We start from the raw sequence: 23,508 nt of genomic DNA on the forward strand, positions 1-23,508 counted from the left end.
AGGTCCTACTTAAAACATGGAGGCCAATTGTCTCAACACTCCCTGCACATTAGAATCACCTGGAGAGCACTGTAAAAACACTGATTCTAATGCATCACCCCAGACATATTATTTAAGATTCTCTGGGAGATAACAAGATGAACGGACTTGACACCTTCACAATTTACAGAGAGAAGAAAGTATGGAAGGAGAGAAGGAAAGAAAGAAAAAGTAGGAAGGAGTAATTGGGAGACTTGGGTTCTAGAATCTAGTAACAAACAATGGAAACAAAGACATCAACCAACATTACAAATAAAGCCATGAGACACATCTCTTGCTTGGCAATTAACATAATGTAATTTCCAAAAGTCTTTCTACAAGTAACCTTAGGGGTAGGCAGGTCTAGACAATTTCCTTTTTTTTATTAATTAATTAATTTATTATTTATTTTTGGTTGCATTGGGTCTGTTGCTGTGTGCGGGCTTCTCACTGTAGTGGCTTCTCTTGTTGTGGAGCATGGGCTCTAGGTGCACGGGCTTCAGTAGTTGTGGCACGTGGACTCTAGAGCGCAGCCTCAGTAGTTGTGGCGCACGGGCTTAGTTGCTCTGCGGTATGTGGGATCTTCCCAGAGGGCTCAAACCCGTGTCTCCTGCATTGGCAGGCCGGTTCTTAACCACTGCGCCACCAGGGAAGCCCTAGACAACTTTCTATTCAAGGTAAAGAAAACAGGGTAAAAAAGGCTTGAGATAGGGCCATGAAAATTAGAGGGGCAGGGAGGTTGGCTTTCAGTTCTCTGACAGGTAGTGCAACTGCCATCTTAAAGAACAAAACAGGGGAAAGGCATATTACATGTCACTCCCTTGACTCAAGCTAAAGTCAGTCATATGTTCTCTAAGATGTAATCCATTTCAGACACAGAGAAAGTGGTGCTAATTCTGAAAACACCTCTAGGAAAACTGACCTTGAATGCTATTGGCCTTCACAAGATGGGCACAGTCCATCAGTACTTCCTTTGGAATGTCTTCTATTTTCTCCCCCTGAAACACAAGAATAAACCAAATGGTCCACTACCTTGTCACTGATCAATACTGGAGCACTTTTATAGGGCTTTGCTACCTTACTAGACACCATTTTATTAAAAGCAGAGGCTCTTCAACTGTATTTCAAAACATTGAAAAACGAAGTCCATTGTGGAAATGTTTAAGAGAAGGCAGTAATATGGAAAATCCTGACTTAACAAGTGGGGAAGAAAACAGGGTATGAAAGAAAACTACTAAAATATTAACTGTATTTATGTCTGAGTAATTTTTCCCTCTTCTCTTTCTTACTTTTAGAAAACTTGTGGAGAAATGGTGCCTATTTTTGGCAATGGGAAGTCTTCTTAGCTGAGGTCCCTACAAACTCGCTCTCAAGAGACATCTTATAGTTTTGGGTCTCCATGATCTGGTAGGTCATCTACCCTTGGCATTAGTCAGGAACTAAGCTCTTGGTGTGTTAGATATAACCTTCTACCGTAAAAGAGAAAAAATACTGCTTCATTCTCTTTACAGATACCGTATCAAAGTCAAAGCTGAATAAGCAAAGCCATTCCAAAAGAACAAAAATATCTGAGGCAAGAGCTAGTGGAAATCAACTCAGCACTTGGCTGTTAGGCATGGGATTACTGAAGCACTTCTGTCTGGGAATAAAATGTTTTATCTACCTAAATATTTGAGATAAATTAAGTTTATTCCATTAGGTTTCTATTTTTTTTCCTTATTTTAAATGTTTCAAAATGGAAATCTCAATTACCTAAATTTTCACCAAAAAATACGTGATTTAAGTTTGTCACTACTTTAACGCCACATCTCATCCTGTGAGATTCCCTGACCACTTAAACAGAGGATTCTGAATTTACCATCTTGATAACACCATGTCATCATCATGAATGAATATCAACCTCTACACTAGGCTCTAATATAGTGATAGTGATACCTTCAGGGGCATCTAAAATACACAGAAGCTGACTGACCCTATACTAAATAAATCAAATAAATAATTAAAAAACAAAACAATAGCTACCACTTTTTGAATATCTGCTTTTTGAGTGTTAGGTACACTAAATAAATGGCCATATGAAATGGAAAGTACTACGCTCACTTTGCCAATGAAGAAAATGAAGCTTAGCGAGGTGAAGCAACTAGGCCAAGCTCCCCAATATCTAGTAAGTGACAGAGCTGAGAGATGAACCCAGGGCTAACTAAAGCCATGCTCTAACAATTGGCCCCAGAGTGTGGTGCTTATGGAGTTTCTGTGGAAACGTACAGCTTCTTGGTCCTTGATATCAGGCTATGTCACAACATCCCTTCTTGCTACCTGTACCTATTGCCATTCCTGAAGCAATAGCCTCTTCTTGTTTTGCTACTTGTAATATAATATGAGCAGACCAAATAAAATAAAATAAAATAATTCAGCTTAGCATTATGCATAAAGTCAGAGTAAACAAACTCTGCATGGAGAGTGTAAGGTACTCTCCATATGTAAAGGCCAGAATTTTGACTGTGGGCTTTGTGCCATCTGTGTTAATGAGATAAGCAACCTCTTGATAAGTGAGATTCTTCTATAGGTTTTCAAAAATCAAATAAGCCTAGGAAAAAAACACTTGTTGAATATCCACGATCTTCAAGGCTTGGGTTGAATTCACCTGAATTTGACAAAGAAAGAATGAACACACATAGTGCTCAGCATGTGCTAAGCACTGCTAATAATGCTTAACTGAAGCATTATTCTAAACGCTTCAGTTATGCTAGCTCATTTAATTCTCACAACAACCCAGTAAGACAGGGACTGTTAGCTCCCTTTTACAGGCGAGGAAACGGGCACAGCTGAGTAACTTGCTCAGAGTCGCACAGCTGGTAAGCAGCAAGGCCAGGATACGAAGCTGGCAGTTCGGCTCCAGAGTTTGGGTTCTGAACTACTTATACTTAGTCTCACTGCATCTCCAACACTTACTTGGTTCTTACTAAGTGCAAAGGGCTATGTTGTTTACTGCAGGAGATCAACCAGGGAAAAGTTCCTTAAGGAGCACATATTTTTATCTAGCACATTATGTGCTTCCAAAAGAAAATGAAATCAAACTCCTGTTCAAACAAGGTCTAACTGGTGGTAATGTGAACTTGGGACTACCCACCGTTATTTCCATTTTCTGATGCAGCAGAACCCAAAGGAAAAATTTTAATCTGAACCAAAAGGAAAGTTGGGAACACCATACTTTATCTTCTCTAGACTTAAAATAGTTCCAAAATGGCAAGAAGTTGCCTAGGAAAATTCAGAGTTTTGTTCCAGCAAAGAGTTCACAATCTTCCTTTTTTTTTTTTACAACACAGTTCTCAAAAATATAAATAGAATAAGTAAAGATGTGGTAGAATGTTTTACCTTGTTAGTAAATTAAGGAGTAAATATTATAAGCATAATGAAGTAGCATCTTGTATTTATTAAAATGGTCAAAAGGTTGCTATTTTTCTGAAGTTATAAAAACCCAAAAAGTTTTTGGAAAACCTATATATATCAGGTAGCATTTTAAACCAGCATAATATTTTCAAAGGGCAATCTGGCGTAAAAGGAGTTATCAAAATGTTTTTATCTTTTGACCCAGTAATTTCATTTCTGAGAACTACTCTAAAAAAAAAAAAAAGAAAAGAAAAGAAAAATAGAAAGTAGTTCATTAAAAAAATATTTCTTGTTGGGGATTCATAATGCTGAAAACTGTAAACAACTTACATTCTGACAACGGAGCTTTCAAATTAACTGTGGTATATTATCAACTCAAAGCAGCCAGTCAAAACAATAAATATGAAAAGAATGCAGTAACGTGAAAAAGTTTGTGAACTGTCACTTTAAAAGTAATACAGGGCTTCCCTGGTGGCGCAGTGGTTGAGAGTCCGCCTGCCGATGCAGGGGACGCGGGTTCGTGCCCCGGTCCGGGAGGATCCCACATGCCGCGGAGCGGTTGGGCCCGTGGGCCGTGGCTGCTGAGCCTGCGCGTCCGCAGCCTGTGCTCCACAACGGAAGAGGCCACAACAGTGAGAGGCCCGCGTATCAAAAAAAAAAAAAAAAAGTAATACAATCTTTTTGATATCGAGCTCCATGAGCTGTGCGTGTATTTTGGTGATTAATCCTTTGTCCGTTGTTTCATTTGTAAATATTTTCTCCCATTCTGAGGGTTGTCTTTTTGTCTTGTTTATGGTTTCCTTTGCTTAAAAGCTTTTAAGTTTAATTAGGTCCCATTTGTCTACTTTTGTTTTAATTTTCATTACTCTAGGAGATGGGTCAAAGAAGATCTTGCTGTGGTTTATGCCAACAAGTGTTTTTCCTATGTTTTCCTCTAAGAGTTTTACAGTGTCTGGTCTTACATTTAGGTCTTTAATCCATTTTGAGAAAACCACAATTCAAAAAGAGACATGTACCAGTGTTCAGTGTAGCACTATTTACAATAGCCAGGACATGGAAGAAACCTAAATGTCCATCGACAGATGAATGGATGAAGATGTGGCACATATATAGAATGGAATATTACTCAGCCATAAGAAGAAACGAAATTGACTTAATTGTAGTGAAGTGGATGGACCTAGAGTCTGTCATACAGAGTGAAGTAAGTCAGAAAGAGAAAAATAAATACCGTATGTGAACACATATATATGGAATCTAAAAAAAAACAAAAAAGGTTCGGAAGAACCTAGGGGCAGGACAGGAATAAAGACACAGACGTAGAAAATGGACTTGAGGACACGGGGAGGGGGAAGGGTAAGCTGGGACGAAGTGAGAGAGTGGCATGGACATATATACACTACCAAATGTAAAACAGATAGCTGGTGGGAAGCAGCCGCATAGCACAGGGAGATCAGCTCGGTGCTTTGTGACCACCTAGAGGGGTGGGATAGGGAGGGCGGGATGGAGGCTCAAGAGGGAGGGGATGAGGGGATATGGGGATATGTGTGTGCATATGGCTGATTCATTTTGTTGTACAACAGAAACTAACACAGCATTGTGAAGCAGTTATACTCCAATAAAAATGTATTTAAAAAAAAGTAATACAGTCAACCAGGGGAAGCCAAGGTGGAATGCAGACTGAGATAAAAGAACCTAAGTGTGTGACAGACATCACTGGAAGGCATGAGGTGGGGAGGGCAGGGAGCAGCTGACAAGTAACTTTGAAAAACAGCATTTTGAATGGAAACTGTAATTGCACTGTACTTTAGCTGGTGAAGTTGTTTCTTATGCGGATACAGGCTAACAAACCTGAAGCCACTTTCATATATACTGGATTCAAATAAGCAAATGATGGTGGATGGTGGGAGCCAGGCTTCCCACTGTCTGAGAAGGAAGTAATAGGTAAGCAAGGAAGGAATGTGAGAAAGGCCCCTGTAGTAATGGGTTCATCAGAGACACCAGTCATGTTTCGCTTACTGTAGATACAGAAAAAATTATGCATACGAATTACTAACATGGGTTAGTATACATACACCTATTTCCTAGCTCTGTCACATGAGAGGGCCTAGAAGCAATGATACTCTAGTAGCAATAAGCACACCCAGAGTCCAGATCTTGATTTCTAAATACCATTTCCCAATAAAAGAAACCAAAGTTCCTCAGAGAAATGGCTGATCCTAGAGCTGGAGCAGGGAAAATACAAGATGAGCCTGGAGCATCTTGAGTCTCAGAAAGTAAGGAAGTGCTCAAAAAGTAAAATGACAGGAGCATGTCAAAGGAACACAAGAGGGCTTCCCTGGTGGCGCAGTGGTTGAGAGTCTGCCTGCCAATGCAGGGGACATGGGTTCGTGCCCCAGTCCGGGAAGATCCCACATGCCACGGAGCGTCTGGGCCCGTGAGCCATGGCCGCTGAGCCTGCGCGTCCAGAGCCTGTGCTCCACAACGGGAGAGGCCACAACAGTGAGAGGCCCGCGTACCACCAAAAAAAAAAAAAAAAAAGGAACACAAGAGTCAAGCTGGAAGAGTCAAAGCAGGGACAATTTTAGCAACAAAATGACACAGTACTGGATTATAACCCAAAGTAAAAAGTAAATGTGTGAGTCCATACTGATATAAGTAAATGACTGAATTAAATACATGGGAGAGAAGAGATGAATCTTCCTTACAGAAGAATTCCAAACAATATATGCAGGTACTCCCCACACCAGGACGTGGAGCTCTCCCCCTGGAGTACAGGCTGGACTTAGTGACTTGCTTCCAAATAATAAAGTATGTGGGGAGAAGAGCAGCTCTTTAGTGAAAAAACCTGACAAACATTACCCCGGCCAGGAGATCAAGGTTAACACCATCAGTGGTAAGTCCTATTAATGCATATACCCCAACATGATGGGATAAGAGCACTTCACCTCTGTGCTATTGTTCCCCCAAACCCGTAACTCCAGTCTAATCATGACCTGATCAGTACTTCTCAAACTGTCAAGGTCATGACAAACAGGGAAAGAGTGACAAACTGTCACAGACCAGAGACTAGGCAGACATGACAACTAAAATGCAATGTGTGACGCTGGACCAGATCCTGGAACAGGAAAAGGACATTAATGGAAAAACTGGAGAAATCCAAATAGAGTGCAGATGTTAGTTAATAGTGATGCATCAGTTCTGGTTTCTCAGTTCAGACAAATCTACCACGGTAATGTTAAGATGTTAGCAATGGGGAAAACTGGACATGGGGTATATAGGGACTTGTACTACCTTTGCAACTTTTCTGTAAATCTAAAATCATTCAAAAATAAATATTTTTTAAAATACACATAACAATTATCCATTCCTATGATTCAACTACACAAAAAACAATAGATGGATATAAAGACAGATTGGAAAAACAGTGGCTTTATGTGACGAGGGAACATTAAATCTTTTCCCTTTACTACGATAATGCTGTTTTAAACCTCCCAAAGCAGCCCCTGATAACTAGGAACATATATGCCCTTGGTGAGGCAGGAGAATCACATGAGTCTGAAAAAAAGGAACTACAACATGATCTTCCTAGAAGAAGACAAAGTCCAGTAGTGTCAACTGAAATGACAGGAGGAGAGAGCAGAGATGACACACAGCACACCTCAGCTGGCAGGACAAGGCAGTGCTTCTATCTGGGAAATATGTGCTGTGTCCCCTTCCAAGCCTCAAAAATCAGCAGAATTGCCCTTAGTGATTTCCTGGGTTGGGGGAAGACATCTCTTCGTTTGCTAATTTGTAGACTTTTGTACATATTTATTATTCTAAACAATTTTTTTGCCCCCAAAAAAGGACAGAGGACAAGATAGGATGCTCATCACTACAGAAAAAGTCACGAATCCATGTTTAAATCCAGTTACCTTATGTAATCGAAGGTATACATGAGCCGAAGAGAGTTTGTCCACATGAAACCTACAAAGAATGAAAACCACTTTTAGCATGAGGTACAAGATAACCATCTCCTCAGGCCACCTGCATTTAAAGCATCCCAATCCAAAAATATTAATTCAGTGCCTACTGCACACTGAGCACGATGGGGGGCAGAAAACAGTCACCACCTCCAAAGAGCTCACCATCAACTGGGAGAGGTGAGAAAAACATGGAAAGATCTGCAGCTGTGTGAGACTAAGTACCAAGACGAGTACAGGAGGCAATGAATGTTAAAAGCCCAGGGAAGGGTGATTTTTCAAGTGAGAAAGAGCTATCGGTGACCCAAGGCTTCAATGATGAACTGAGACTTGGTGGGTCCCAAGCTGAACCACGGGACTTAGAGCAAACACGGGGAAGGAATTTTAGGTGAGAAGAGAAGGGAATGAAAGAAGTCAGCAAGACTCCAGGGTTGCAAGCCTGGGAGACTCACAGGACCACTGACAGTAACATCTTACAGTTGGAGAGGGAGCCAGTTTGGCAAAAAGATGACAGGTTTGGTTTGGGAAATGTTGAGTTTCAAGCGATGGCAAAACAATCCAAAAAGAATGTCAATCACGGAGATGGAAGAGTCAGGTGAGGACTGAAGCAGTAAGCAGACCACATCACCAAATGGGTCAGACCAACAATTCATCCAGCCTTACCTCTGACAATGATACTAATACGCGTCTCCTGGGAAAGCATGGTGATTGCCCTTTATGATGCTGTCCTAAAAATATTCAGAATGCCCTCTCACCCCAGTATCCTAAATATACCTTCATTAAGGCTCTATCATTCACCAATTTATCTTTTAAAACTTACTTCTTTTTTCACCTAGTTCAACATTTGGGGATTTTAAGTTTTTCATAATTACAATTCACCAAATGAAGCTGACCCGCTCTTTCCAACACCCAGAGAGACCTCCAGAATGCTAGCCAACAATGGTAACACACGACTGTCACTTCGTGATTTCTGTTAACTTTACTCTTCTCTTCCTTAGTCCTTTCCATTCCAGACTGAGGAATGTTCAGTAAAATCCTAAGGAGGCAACGTCACGTCCCATTATGTATTTCTTTAGACATTTTCTTAGCATTAATGGATTTTTTAGAGCTGAAAATGGTTACACACTCATACCTGGCCCAAGATGTAGGCAGTGTGATTCTATATAAAGGTCAAGATTTGCTGTTTCTCATGCCCTCTTTAAAAAGGTTAAGCATCTTGCTAGTCACTTTGGATAAAGAAAATGTTTACACATTTTTGGCAGTCTATGATGACTCTAGGTCTTATGCCTAACCATTAGTGATAGCCAAAAATGAATACAACATCTTAGTTTGATTTATTTTTCTTCTGCTGGTTCATTTACTTATTTGCATTCCCACGTAAGAGATTCCTACTGATTATCATCTTTAGCTTGGCGTTTTCCAGCCAGAAAATGTGTTTTTTTGAAAATCTGGAAATTATACCTCACTGCTGTTTCAGAATCTTAGGAAAATACCCCATTAGTAAGCAGGCTCAATTGAGAAATCTTCTCCCATTCCAATTTGTTTTAAGTTCTCTATTTACAACAACTCTTTCCTACATACCCATAGTAGCTTGATTGTATTCTGATTTTCCTTAAAGGTCTCTGATGTGGAATTTTATCAAAAGACATACACAAGTAGGTTAATGTATATACACACTGGGTTCATACATAGGCAGTCAAAGTCAAACACACCCAGGAATATCACTGCTGATTTACACCAACTTCAGGCTTGTAGGTACACCTCTACAAAGCGCAAGGGGAATGCATGTCCCAACGGTGCTTTGGTTGAAATGTAAAACGAACAAAAAACTCAGTTCTGTAAACAAACTATTTTGAGCGAGTTTCCTTAAAAAACCTTCCAAACCTCCCAAAATGCTCACTCCAAGTTTAAATTATGCCCACCAGTTCCCTAGTTCCCTCTCTTCCTTGTTACCTTCCTCTCCCTGCTTAATCACTATTACTCTTTATTGAAGGCAGAGACTAGAAACATGAGCATCCCTGACCTGAGAATGTAGAGATGCACGGGACCCCAAGAGGGTCGTTTAACTCCTTAAAGTGGGGACTCTGGAAATACTACTCATTAGGGGGTTTGGAAGCAGTGAACGCACACTCTTTGTATTTTCCTTTGTTTAAAATGAATTTAGTTCCATTCTCATTTCATCCTAGAAAAATTCTTTGCTTAAAAGCACCTTAGGAGGTTTCCTGGTATAAACTTAGATGTTGACATTCCCAGAGGTTAAGTTCCAGGTTGAAAATCTGCCCTGGAATATAGATCAACTGATTCATTCTCTGCACGCCCAGGAATGTTCCAGGATTGACAGTTTATTAACTGTAACAGGTCTTGAAATTTAGGGCTATGCCAGCTCACATCTGACCTAGGATAGCTTCTGGAAGTAGAAGTCAATGACTTCTGACAACAGACATTAAATCTCAAGATTAAAGAGTGTCGAAATGGCTATCGGGCAGCTATAGACACCAGTCTGGTAAGTGCCTTCCAGAAGTCGACCTTAACGAAACGAAAAACCCAAGTCATAATACATGAGGTGTAGTGTAAATTTCTCTTCCACTTAATTTTTTTTTAAATGTCAAGTAAAAGGCTGTAGTGAACTGACTTTCATGGCGCATCTGAAGTATGTAACCTTTCCTATGCAGGTATTTCTGCCCCAAACCTTACAGCAGGTAACTGCGTAACAGGTGTGATCATCCTTATCTCTTGTGTGACAGATCTGGAGATCTTTGGGGCCCTAAGGACAATTGAAATAATCCAGCCAAGGGTGACAGGTACTCAAAATGGAGATGACCAGAATGCAGTTACTGTGAAGAAATGTCCAGCAGAGATCACTTCCAGACAGGCAGAGAGCTAGTCAATTAGAAAGTCCACATCTATTGAACACTTACTATGTGCCAGGTCCTACGCTAGGTAGTGGGACAGAGTAGTAAACAAACCGGGTGGATCACTGTCCTGGGCTGGGCAGGGGAGGCAGGGGAGCAGAGCTTATAGTCAAGGGTCCTAGGAAGGTAAGCAGCACCCAATGCAGAAGCCCTGAGCAGTGCAACCTGCCCACCTGAGGTATGGGGGCACCAAGTAGTGTCTACCTTGATGACATATTTGAGTTCAGAAGATGGGCCGCTGTGCTGGAACAGGGGGCTGATAAAAAAAGCCTTTAAACTTCCTCAGGTTTCTAGTGCCTCTTGGTTCCTGGAGTGTGGACTTCAGAGAGTGCAGACAGCCAGGGAAACAATTCCACGGGGTTAGGAGGTGGCTCCTTCACAATGAGGTAGGCTGGAGCCAGAGAGGCGCCCTTCAGTGGGCTCCTGCAGGTAGGCCCGGGGGTTCCGAGAATGGCTACATATAGGGAGTAGCTTAAGTTAGTCTCTGGGCAATATATTTCCTACCAGATGTCCAATGCTGCATACCTTACTGAAAATCAGTCAACTCTTCTAAAAAGTGGCAGCCTAAGCTCTGTCACTATAGGGAATTAAGTGAAGAATCTGGGCCCAAACAGCATAAGGGAAGACAGAAACAGGGATCTAGAACTCGAGCTGGCTGGGGGCCAGCAACGACCCAAGTGGATCTGTTCAGTTTCCCTTAGCCTGAGTTTCCTCATCTGAAAAATGGGCATGATATTGGTAACTATTTCACAGGGTTGTAGTGAAATGAAATTGGTGGAGGTAAACACTCAACAGGATCTGGCCTACAGTTTAAGTGTTTCGTCAGTGTCCATTACTACTATCACTAAAGCCAACAGGATCCGAGTGTTTCTCCTCAGGGACGGCATTTGGTAGGGGGGTGTTAGGAGTTGTAGAGACCATATCCCGCTCTATAGTAGGTAGAATTAGGCTCTAGGAGAGAGACATCACAAGGGTCAGAGGGAGTGGTAGAAGCTGCAGCTAGAAAAAGAAAGCAAACTGAGTATGAGAGCATTACATGAAAGAAAAAGAAAGCAGGAATCCATGAACTCCTCACAGGTTTTGGGTTTGAGCTGTAGAAAAGCCCATATAGCATCCCAAGGCAGTTAGAAAAAGAAAAGAATTCAACTAAAATGAAGGGTTTTTTTTCCTGCATTTGTTTTGTTGTTTTTTTAGACTGGGTTTGGTGAGCAGCAACATAAAATTATCTTGGAAGGAGGCTAAGAAAGAATATATTATCATTTTTGAAATTTCCATAAATTCTTTTAGAAAGAAGAGGTAGGGGCTGGATCAAGCCAGGGTTAAACTCTTTGTTGAGAAGACAAAAGGGAAGCCAGTCTGTGTTTTCTTTAAAGCTGGACCTGGTCAGATGCTCCACCTATTCCACCGACATGGAAGCTTGCATCTATTTTCTTCACTGCTTCTTGTGAAGCCTGCATCCATCCACTCAAGAAGAGCGGTCTGAGTGTGTTAAGGGCAGTGGTCTCAGTAACCTACTATGAGGAGACACACAGGAGGTAAAAGCAAGCCTATGTTCCTGAGACCTTTGCAGTGAGGCCCGAGATCTAGCCCTAAGACCTCATTCCCAGTTAACGTGGTAATTATAAATGAAGGGAGCTGGCAGTCAGCTATTTACCACTGAATATTCATAGACAAAACGCAAAGCCTGAGTTCCTAGTTTTAATCATAGGAGTCAGGTGGTTGGTCAAGTCTAAGAAAGTAAATAATGATCCATAAAAAGCAGAACCAAAATTGCTACTTACCAAATATCTTCAGGCCAGCCATACTTTATCAGATCTTCATCTGCAGAGAGACAGGAGAACAAAGAAAAGGAAAAAAAAGAGAAATGAAGGTCTTAAGGGATACAAACTACTATGTATAAAATAAATAAGCAACAAGGATATATTGTACAGCACAGAGGAATAAAGCCATTATTTTGTAATAACTTTAAATGGAGTACAATCTATAAAAATACTGAATCAGTATGTTGTACACTGAAACTAATACAATATTTTATTTATTTATTTTTAATTTTAATTCAGTTTTAAAAGTATTCTTTGGTTCTTTTATTTATTTATTTTTTGGCTGCGGTGCACAGCTTGAGGGATCTTAGTTCCCTGACCAGGGATTGAACCCGGGCCCTGGCAGTGAAAGCGCCAAGTCCTAACCACTGGACCGCCAGGGAATTCCCTAACATAATATTTTAAATCAACTATACTTCAATAAATATAATTTTTAAATTTTTAAATAAAACAAAACTAAAAACATGTTTTAAAGAGAAGGTTAAATGAAATATGCCAAAGTTTATCGTAAGTTGGGAAGGGAAAAAAAAAAACCAATCCTTTCCACAAAACTTTTTCTCTCCCTTAATAAAGAGTAATTCAAAGAGGCTTTGATGCTTGAAAATACCAGAAAAAAATTTTTAATAGTTTTTACAACTGGACGATTATAATCATAATTTTGTATAACATTTATAATCTAAAGTTCAAAGATATTTCTATTTGAAGATAAAACTAACACTGGCAAATCAGAGCAATTGAGATGTTAGATAATGTCTTAGAAAACTGATTCACTATAACAATACTTGTATGTTAAAATGGTTTTGCTACAACTTTAAAACCAGTGGACTGCATTTTACGTCTTAAAAATAGAAAAGCTTCTCAATTATAAAATTGTAGAAAATTAGGGAACAAAACAAACACCAGAAATATAAAAAAGAAAATAAAAATCACCTAAAATTCTGTCACATATGAAAATAAAAATAGAAGAAATAGGTAAAAGTTAAAGTAACTGTCTGAGAGTAGAATGTGGGTATTGAAAAGGATGGGGTAGAGAACTGATGTTTTTTACTATAAGCATTCTGTTATTACTTGAACTTTTTTTTTTTTTTTTTGCGGTACGTAGGCCTCTCACTGTTGTGGCCTCTCCCGTTGTGGAGCACAGGCTCCGGACGCGCAGGCTCAGCGGCCATGGCTCACGGGCCCAGCCGCTCCGCGGCATGTGGGATCTTCCCGGACTGGGGCACGAACCCGTGTCCCCTGCATCGGCAGGCGGACTCTCAACCACTGCACCACCAGGGAAGCCCTGAACTTTTAAACTATACATTTGTTAGATAAAAATAAAAATTTTAAAAGTTCTTTGGAAAAAATGACTACTTGATTGTATCATATGGATAAACTTTTCTGTTGTTGACATTTGGATTGCTTCTAATTATAAATGCTTCAGCAAATACTTTTAAAATAAATATGTCCATACTCCTGATTATTTCCTTAAGGTGTATATCTAAAAGGTGAAGTATTCGTTCAAAACATATGCATATATACGTTTGTTTTGTTTTGTTTTTTGTTTTTAGCTACACTACGTGGCTTCCAAGATCTCAGTTCCCCGACCGGGGACTGAACCTGGGCCATGGCAGTGAAAGCACCAAATCCTAACCATTAGACCACCAGGGAACTCCTACATATGTATATTTTTAAGGCTAATGATATATATCTCTACAGAAAGGTTATCTCAATATATACCTCTAATAGCCATATTAATAATTAGTAATACAGAAGCATTACTTAAATTATTAAACCTAAAGTTAAAAATTGTAAGGTAAACTGATTCACATATGATGATTTAAAATGTACTCAAGTATAATCTTTCTAACTTGAATGAGGTATTTATTTTCCAGAAAAGCAAAATGATGATAGAGTACCCTCTTGGATGAGGGTGCTCTAAGCAACTGCAGACACCTTGAGTTTTCTGAAGGGTTTTCTACTAGCTTAAGTAAGAAGCTGAGCAAAGAGCTGGCAAGTCATCAGAAAAAGGGAATTATAAAAACCTCTTTTCCTCATTTGGGCAATGTTTGGCTCCCTGGTGACACCTGCTGGCTAATAAAAAGAACACACCTGAAAGCTTTTTAGAGAGAGTGACTCATTCAACTTAAAATTCATTTATGTTCCATCCAGCCCTTAGCCTTAAGTCATCAAGGCTATTAGAAGTAAACGTGATGTGCTAGGAGCACTGGAGAACAGGCAACTTAAAAATGTAATACCGGGCTTCCCTGGTGGCGCAGTGGTTGAGAGTCCGCCTGCCGATGCAGGGGACACGCAGGAGACACGAGTTCATGCCCCGGTCCGGGAAGATCCCACGTGCCGCGGAGTGGCTGGGCCCGTGAGCCATGGCCGCTGAGCCTGCGCGTCCGGAGCCTGTGCTCCGCAACGGGAGAGGCCACAACAGTGAGAGGTCCACGTACCGCAAAAAAAAAAAAAAAAAAGTAATACTGTTCTTACAAAGCAGACTAAGAGGGTTGGATAACTCTAAGAGTGCCTGGGGAAAAGTATTCTACATACAGATTTTTTTTTCTACATATACTTTAATGACAGCAAAACAACACTCCAGTGAGCTCCAGACAGAATCTAAATTTATATCTGCAGACATAAACTCTGTATCTAGATTTTATCTGTAGAGAGAAACTCCTACAACTGAGGTTTAAAGGATTCATTCTAGCCCATCCTAACCCACTCTTCCCCGAAGCCTTCTCAGCTCTCCCTAACTACATTTACTCTCTGTCCCCTCTACTTCTACAGTGTTTGCTATTAATATTACTTCATTTTGCCCCTACTTTTGTTTAATAGACTTTATTTTTTAGAGCAGTTTTATATTCACAGCAAAACTGACTGCTATTTGGTTTTGTATGTGCCTCCACCTGAATGAACACTGTGAAAACACAGACTCAATCTTCCTCTTTGGATACTCAGAGGCTGGCACATGGCCTCACACAGATCAGCCCAGCGAACAGGAAACTACAATGGAAGGGAAAAGAGACACGGTGGGAATGTCCCCGGCACAGCTGCCTGTGTCAGCAGCACTGATAGCCCATCAGTGAGCACTGGAATCAAAGCAGCCCTTCGCTGTAAGACATACATAAAGCTGTCCCCGCCCCGCCAGGGCTGCACAGTGCAAAACCCGCGCGACCTTGGCTTTAGGTGCCTCTCAGGAACCTGAGTCTTGGGTTCACACCCTTCGTGTGGTAGAAGGGAAAGTAGATTTGGTCAGGTTTGGATCCATATCTCCTGTAGATAACCAGGACTCCTATAACTGTGCCTTATTGTTCAATGTAATATAGGGAGACAGTATCCCCTCCCCAGCCATGTTCATCAGGAGGACACTATGAGAAAACTTACCCATGACAATTCACGGGTTACTAGGAGAAATATAAAACTCAAGTATTAATATACTGCAGACAGCTTCTCCATTAAGTCACAACCAGAGTCAATGGCATAAATTCATTATAAGGAAAAAACTGTTTAAAAATTAGTTATTTTATGCTATTGTCTTTTTCTCTTGGCTAGGATGTGATAGTCTTGCTTATACTGATTCTGCTTATGGTTATAGCAGGGTTTGAAACTGTTATATAGATCTGATTTATAATTATATAGTTATATATCACATTATTGTATTTATAACATTATATATATTTTATGTGATGTATGTGTATATACACCAACTACATATACTTAGCATGTATAACTATACATATACATACAACTATATGTTTTTATAAAACTATATGCATAGTTATAGCTAAGTTATATATAACTTATCACTGTTCTTTGACATCTTTTAATTAGGGGCCTTATTTCATTAATCAAGTGTCTCATACTGAAGAATGTTATACTTGTCTCTTTTAAAGGATCAAGTTTAAACTGTCAGTTACAAACTGCACCTAGAATAGACACCAATGGTTTTAGAAAAGGAAAAAAAAAAAGCAATACCTGAGGGTTAAAGAAAAGTAACTGAAGTGAATCAGGCAGCTCTCAGACTGAGGCAGAGTCACCCAGGCCTGGAGTATTCCCAGGGGAGAAAGGAGGTGGCTTTGCGGAGCTCCAGAGAGAACCACCAGTTACTGAGCACCCACCGTGGGCCAGGCACTCCCCCCAGGCTCTTTCATTTAACCTTCACAGCCCTGCAAGGCCGATACCGTCCCAGGATCCTCTTCTTACATCTAAGAACCCAGAGGTTCAAAGGAGTTAAGTAACTATGGCTAGTTTGCTGAAGAGCTGAGATTTTAACCCAGACTGGCCAGACTTCAGAGCTGTCTTTTCCAGAACATGATGCTACCCTCAAGAGAAGAGCAACTGTGCTTTTCAAGCTTGAAGAAGAGGAATTCTGTCACCTTCTCCAAGCTCCCTTGTTGCAGTTCTTTCCTCCCTCTTCAGTGTCCCACACCCTGAGGGTCAGTGCTGTCACCTCCCTGCTCTCTCTTTTTTAAATAAATTTATTTTTATTTTTGGCTGTGTCGTGTCTTCATTGCTGTGCACAGGCTTTCTCTAGGTGCAGACAGCGGGGGCTACTCTTCATTGCGGTGCACGGGCTTCTCATTGTGGTGGCTTCTCTTGTTGCCGAGCAAGGGTTCTAGGCATGCAAGCTCAGTAGTTGTGGCTCACGGGCTCTAGAGCGCAGGCTCAGTAGTTGTGGCGCATGGCTTAGTTGCTCTGCGGCATGTGGGATCTTCCTGGACCAGGGCTCGAACCCGTGTTCCCTGCACTGGCTGGCGGATTCTTAACCTCTGCGCCACCAGGGAAGCCCTCCTCCCTGCTCTCTTGATCAAGAAAACTACAGTTCCCTTTCGGCACCCCCCGCCATTCATGCAGTCAAAAAGGCGATCCCTAAATCAGTGTTTTTCTTGTAAACTTTAGATCAAATGCATTAGTGAGTCAGAAAATTAATTTAGCAGGTTAAGACTAATTTTTTTAAAATGAGATAAAACAGAAAATAGAGGGCACAGAAAATAGTATGGGTATTTTTTGTGATTTTTTTTAGTTAGGTGAATGTTTGTATCATTTAGTCATAGGAATGTGCACGGTATGAGGTCACGTGTTTTATTCTGAGTGGTCGAGAAAGCACTGTTAACATTTCAACTCAAAAAGAACCATCTTCTGCCTCAAAACAACCGAGATATGTTTCTTAAACGAGGTAAAAATGTACGGAAAATGATCTTTTCAAAGTCCAAGCCACAGATTATTTTTATTTGATGAAAACCAGCACAAGTTAACCTCTAATTCCTGTCACCCCTAAATCAAATGATACCACAAAACTCTTTGTAAAGTAAGATTCTAATCTTACTTTACAGGTGGTCCAATTAGCTCAACTATTATCTGATATAATGAAATTCTAAGAAAGTTAATCCTTTGGAATTCCTTACAATGAGTTAGTTAGTAGTTAACTGAAAACTCATATCCAACAAGCCATTGGGAGAAAAGGCAATTAACACTTACCTGCTGGAAATTTCAAAATCAAATGCTTTTGAAAACTTACTTTCATATTTATCCTTTCCCATGTAAATAGTGTAAGCAGATGAGTTAACTAAGACAAAACAAAAATAACAATAGTTAGATAACTTCAACACCGACACAACTGTTTGATGGGAAAAACAAGGGACAAATGCTTATTAGGGGTCGGCAAAACATTCATGGCCTGTAGGCCAAATCCAGCCCTGTTTTTGGACAGCCCTTGAGCTAAAAATGATTTTTACATTTTTAAAGGGTTTAAAAAAGCAAAATGAAGCAGAATAAGCTAGAGAGACCGTATGTGGCTTACAAACTCTAAAATACTGACCATCTCGAGAAGGTTTACCAACCCTCATTAAAAATGGCTACTTTCCTACTTTCTCAGGGATTTAGTTCAATGCAATTCCAGTTCAGTCCTATACTTTTGCCTTTTTCAAAATAGTTTTTAAAAAACGACCAAAACTCTTCACCTCAACCATTTAAAAATAGGTTCCTATACTTAGGCAAGTTTTATTTTTCATAATTTGATTTAGTTATGTCCAAGGTGTGCTGCAAATTATAATAAGCTCCCTATCACATGCAGGGGAAACACTGGCTCTCAAGCTTCTTCTAATCAGTGGCTCTGAACCCTGTTTACACATTAGAATCACCTAATTTTGCCCCAGCTCCACCTAAGACCAACCAAATCCAGATCTCTGGGGATTGGGGTTTTGCAAAATATCTCTTTTTACAGTGATTCTAAGGTGGAGTCAGCATTAGGAACCACTACCCTAAATCAAAAACAATATTCTGGGTATGGTTTACCTTAGAAATGACATTTGCTTTCCTGAGCTAGTGTGTTTTGATGTGGGCATCCTCCATCTGGAATCAGTTAGGTTTTGTAATTGAAATTCTAACTGGGTCCTGGTTTTCCGAGCTAGTCTACCAAAACCTGTTAGACCCCGTTTGGACCTAGACTCCTGAATTAATAGCCACTGAGCCTCTGCCTACAAAGCCTGGCAGACAGGTACAAGCTTGGGCCAGGCAGTCTGCTGGCTGTCACTCCAGAGAACTACCCTGTGAGTGGAGTTCTGAAGACTGGGAAGCAGCACTCTTCCATTTACAGATTCTTAAATTCAGGATCGCCTGAACATTCAGAATGAGAAGCTTCCTAAATGATCAATCATAGCTGCCTCTCTTGGGGACAGAAAACTCCCAATTCCTTCAGTTAGCAGTTATGGTGACTACAGTCCATAATTACTTGGAAATAGTTGAGAAAAATAACTTGAAAGAAGAGAATTTTGCACTGACCAGCTGACAGAAATACTTGTCTATAACAGAGCATTATATTAGCTTGATAAGCCCTTTGCATAGCATATAACAAATGCCAAGTGCAGGAGTACAACTAAAAAGTGTTTCAGATCCTCTCTGTACATTGTCACATGGGTACACCCTTTTGAACCTATAAATGTCACCACTAGGAGTATATATCCTACTAATTAATACTCCGTCAAGCAGTGATGTTCTTTTTACAACTTAAACACTCATTAGTTAAGACTGGTTATACACACTATAGAATATCCATAAACAAAATACCATGTACCCATTAAAAAGAAAGGATAGGTGAAGAAATTAAACAGCAGAACAGTATTTTTGTGTATCTATATATAGTAATATTCAATTTGTAAAAAATAAGTGTGTATACATAAACATGTTTACATATATATTTTTAATACACGCACCCGTTTTCTTTATACTGTGGAAGGATATATATTTAATTGTTAACAACAGTTACCTTGTCTACTTGCTTACAAAATGTATAGATGGTTTTTGTAATCAGAACAAACGTAATTTTTTAAAATGATCAAAATAAACAAAGCTGTCTCTGCAGGACAAGCTATCTAAATTACAGCCAAGAGAATGACAGATGGTTCTTTGGATGCTTGACCTATAAAATGAGGTGATTAAGAACATAACTGCTACAAGCCCAAACTGAGGGGCATTCTACAAAGTAATTCTTCAACTGACAGTGTCAGTGTGAGAGAGAAAGACTGAGCAATGCTCCAGATCAGAAGATGCTAAAGAGTAATGAATGACAGCGGAAAGCAACGATTTGTAATTTTCCTTTGTTTTAAATTCACCACTAGGACACTGATAAAAACTGAAAAAAAGCTGCTGATTGCTGCAATGTTAATTTCCTGATTTTGATAATGAAGAATGTCTTCTGATAGGAGAATATCCCTGATTTTAGGAAAAACACCCTGAAATATTTAGGGGTAAAATGCAACTTACTAACAAGCGGTTCAGAAAAAAAAAAAAAAATCTGTGTGTGTGTGGAGAGAGAGAGTTGGGCAGGGAGGGGAGCTGGAAAAAGAAAGAGAAAGGGGAAAAGAAGGAGATAAGGTATATGTGGTAAAATGTTAGAATTTGGGGAATCTGAGAGAAGGCTATAAAGGAAATCTTTTACTATTCTTATAACTTTTCTGAAATACTAAAATTATGTCAAAATAGAAAATTAAAAAGGAGCATGACTGCTGAGTAAGAAATCTGAATTAAGCCCCTATCCATGTTAGAGGGATAAAGGAAAAGTAAATTGAATTATTCTAGGATTTTTGTTACTCTCACCCAAATATTAAGGTTGATTAGTATGGGAGCTAGTTATCTTGAAGATACCTGATACAGGTGTAGCAACCAGGCCAACTTTAGAGGCACTGTGATAATTTCATAATTTACAGAACAATCTATCTTGAGACAGATGCTAGTAAAAGGTACTAAAAGTGCAAGTGAAGTTAATGAGCCATGCGCAGGTAATTTGTGGGTCCATAAATCAGAGGGGCTTAAATTTGACACTGGAAATATAACAAGGCTAATGTTTCATTATTCTCTTATGAGAGTGTGAAAGAATAAAACTAAGCAGATTTTAGTTAGAGATACTAACTTTAAAAGGGAAGGCAAAAACTTTCTATTGAGATTTTCAACCCATTTTTTTAAAAAGTTTTTTTGCAGTAAACCATCAGTTGCTTGAAAAGCTTGGCTATCTATACGAAGTCATTTCCTGCAGATTCTGTATGTTCAAGTTGTTTTCTGTACTAGGATATATAAAGTTTTACTACTATCTTACTGGAAGTTATAATTTTTCCATTAACTTTGCAATTTTAAAAGCTGCACAAGTGCAGATTTATTAGACTTAGAGGCCAAATATTTTTCTGACAGGAAGCAATTCTGATGTTATAATGGAAGCCAATGAGAAAAATATGATCTACAAATCAACTGAAGCACTCTGTTCTATTAAGGGCACCTGCGTGTGTATGACTAGCACTCAAGGAATTTAGAATCACTTTAAGGAGTACAAAGCAGCCAGCATAAAATACATTTAGTACCTATATGGCCTGCCTATAGTTTTTATTCCATTGCTGGACTTGTACGGGTAACTATGTTGTCAGGGACTCTCATGAGAGGCTACGAAGAGACACTCCAGTTATCTGGAGGGGCAGGACAGGACAGAGGGAGGATGAAAATGCTATTAGGGGCCTATAATGATTTTTCAGGCTAGTTTGAATTTTGTTTCTAGTAATTTTAATAATATGGGTAAGACAAAATTAAGCCTATAGAGACAGAGAATAGCTTACGGCACACCGTGGAAGCCTAAACTACTGAGAAAAATGAGATGTGATAGTATGACGGAGTAGCAGGGGAGGGGGTCTGTGAGTTAGAACTTCCCTGGGCTTCAACGTTCTCATCTCTAAAGAGCAAGTACCACTCTATTCAAACCCACACAAACACTGCGCAGCTAGTTTCACTTAAATCTCACCTTTAACAAGTAGGCAGAGCCAGTAGCAACAGAATAGAGTGTGCTAGAAGTCAAAAAATATCATTCATTTATTCAATAAGTATTTATTGAATAACTATTATGAGCCAGGCACTACACTAGAGAAACCAGGAGATCCTCTCCCTGCTCTCAAGGGGCTTACACTCTATCTCAAGCAGAGTTTAATATCATATGACAAATGCAATCCCAAAGGCATACATGGGTGTTAAGGGGATCCCCGAAGAGTTATATCTAAGCAATCCTGGGGTGGCGACAAGGCGGGAAAGGCATCTGGAAATGACTGGCGAGGGCTGTCTCAGGGGGAGAAGCAGCTAACTGGAGGATTGATTGTAGGCAAAGGGAACAACATAAGCAGAGAAATGAAGACAGCATTTCCTGGGAACTAAACACACCCTTTCCTTGCCTGCCAAAGACAAATCAGAAACATTATCATGTCACTTTTCAAGATCTGGGACATCAACTCTGCCCAGTGAGTGGCTGTATCGCTATTCCAGAGTCTTTTTATGGCTTTCTGTAACATCCAGGCCCTATAACACTTTCCTAGAAGGCTAAGGCGCACTTCCGGTAAGGCAGAGTTGTTGACAGATGTCTCCTTTCTTTCTCTATGCGGGTAATTACCAGGGCGCAGCAAGATTAAAGGTTACGGGGGTGGGTGGGGAAGGGGAGACTAGGATGGGGTGCGAAGAAGTCCACAAACTGTCCTATTCCAGGTAGCGACAGGTCTTTCTGAATGAGGGGAAAGAACAACTCCCGGAGGCAAAGACAGCAAGGGGGATGGTGCCTCTACGCGCCCCCAGGCCCTGACAAGGGGGCGCACGGGGTGGACTGGGACGGACACGGTGGGGGGACCATGAGGACGCGGGAAGAGGCACCCACTGCCGAGGAGGCGCTCAAGGACCAGGCTCAGCGGCGGCCTGGGGGTTTCGGCTTCGGAGCCCCGCGGTCGAGCAGGGACCCGGGAGGTCTCGGCGCCCACTCACCGCTGCTGCTAGTGAAGTAGAACACCATGATCCCGGCGGCGGCACGGCGTCTCCAGCGCCGAAGAGCGGCACTCAGCCCTTGAAGATCAAGATACCGGAAGCGCGGAGGCCGCGTCCCCCGGAACTCCTCCGCGCACTTCCGGCGGACGTCGGGCAGTGTCATAACGGCGGCTGCTGGCGGGCTACCCTGTCGGCGCGCTGAGAGCTCAGCTTACTAGGGGATTGAGGGGAAAGAGGATGGAGCCAGGACAATAGGTGATTGGAAAACTGCGGGGAAACTCCGTCTTTCTAAGAGAAAAATGTCATTCACTGACTTTATTTTCAGAACCTCCACCCCGTGAGCGGTCAAATCTTGAGGCTTAGCTCTTGGTCTTATCTGCCTCCTTTCAGCCGCATCTGGCCTGCCTGAAAGTAGAAACCTGTTGTCTTCTTCACAGCTAGGCGTTCACTGAGCCAGTTACAGTACTTGGCACTTAGTAGGAGCTCATTAAATTCCTGCACTATTCTTATTCTAGGTCCATCACCTACTGGGCACATTTGGTGCTGCACTTAACCTTAGCTGGAAGATGGAGATGAATAGAGCTGCTAATTCACAGGCTATTTTGCCAGGGTTAAATAAGTTAATGGGAAAGACTGGGCAAACCTCTGAACCTCAGTTATCTTCCAGATGTAAAGTGGGAATGATCTGACTCAAGGAAAGTTCCCACAGCACTTAGTTTTGACCTGACTATTTCTCTTAACTTCATCTGACCGACTTCATTCTGTGAAGTTAAGCACATCACTTAACTAAATTTATTTAGAACTAAGAAAGTGCCAGAGACTGTACCAGGAGCTGGTACACAAAGATAACAGCAGTAGCTAATAATCAGTGAGTGCTTTAGGAATCTTTGGGCTTTGCAAAGGAAGAACCTAGCTCTGTCCTATAAATAGTCATTGTTTTCTGGCTCTCAGTTTTATTCTCTGTAAAATGGGAATGATGATACATATCTCATAGACTGTGGTGAAGAGTAAATGAAATAAAACACATCAAATGTGCAAGAATGCCTGGCGCATAGATGTTACTGTCATGATTTTTTAATTTAACTTGAAAAATGAAAAAATGAGCTGGAAACCTAACGTATTACTAGTAAAAAAAAAAAAAGG

At 40.6% G+C, this 23,508-nt stretch overlaps 1 protein-coding gene across 5 annotated transcripts in view; it reads right to left on the reverse strand.

Annotated features, from left to right (window-relative positions):
* CCDC25 (coiled-coil domain containing 25) overlaps positions 1 to 22,478 on the reverse strand; it is a 59,095-nt gene extending 36,617 nt beyond the window's left edge. For 4 of the 5 annotated variants that reach the window (XR_003006250.1, XR_003006251.1, XM_024767724.1 and 1 more), the window contains exons 1-5: positions 22,366 to 22,478; positions 17,606 to 17,653; positions 12,064 to 12,103; positions 7,323 to 7,374; positions 941 to 1,016 (exon numbers count right to left, since the gene is read on the reverse strand). Coding sequence is in view for 3 of the 5 variants with exons in the window: in XM_024767724.1 (XP_024623492.1) it covers positions 941 to 1,016; positions 7,323 to 7,374; positions 12,064 to 12,103; positions 17,606 to 17,653; positions 22,366 to 22,393 (244 nt within the window). In the remaining 2 variants the exon portion in view is untranslated. The remainder of the gene's footprint in view (positions 1 to 940; positions 1,017 to 7,322; positions 7,375 to 12,063; positions 12,104 to 17,605; positions 17,654 to 22,365) is intronic. The other variant, XM_024767726.1, reaches the window with a different exon arrangement.
* Positions 22,479 to 23,508: the final 1,030 nt, after the last annotated feature.

Source organism: Neophocaena asiaeorientalis, unplaced genomic scaffold, assembly GCF_003031525.2.
Source record: "Neophocaena asiaeorientalis asiaeorientalis breed wild unplaced genomic scaffold, Neophocaena_asiaeorientalis_V1.1 scaffold523, whole genome shotgun sequence".
Classification (NCBI taxonomy): Eukaryota; Metazoa; Chordata; class Mammalia; order Artiodactyla; family Phocoenidae; genus Neophocaena; species Neophocaena asiaeorientalis.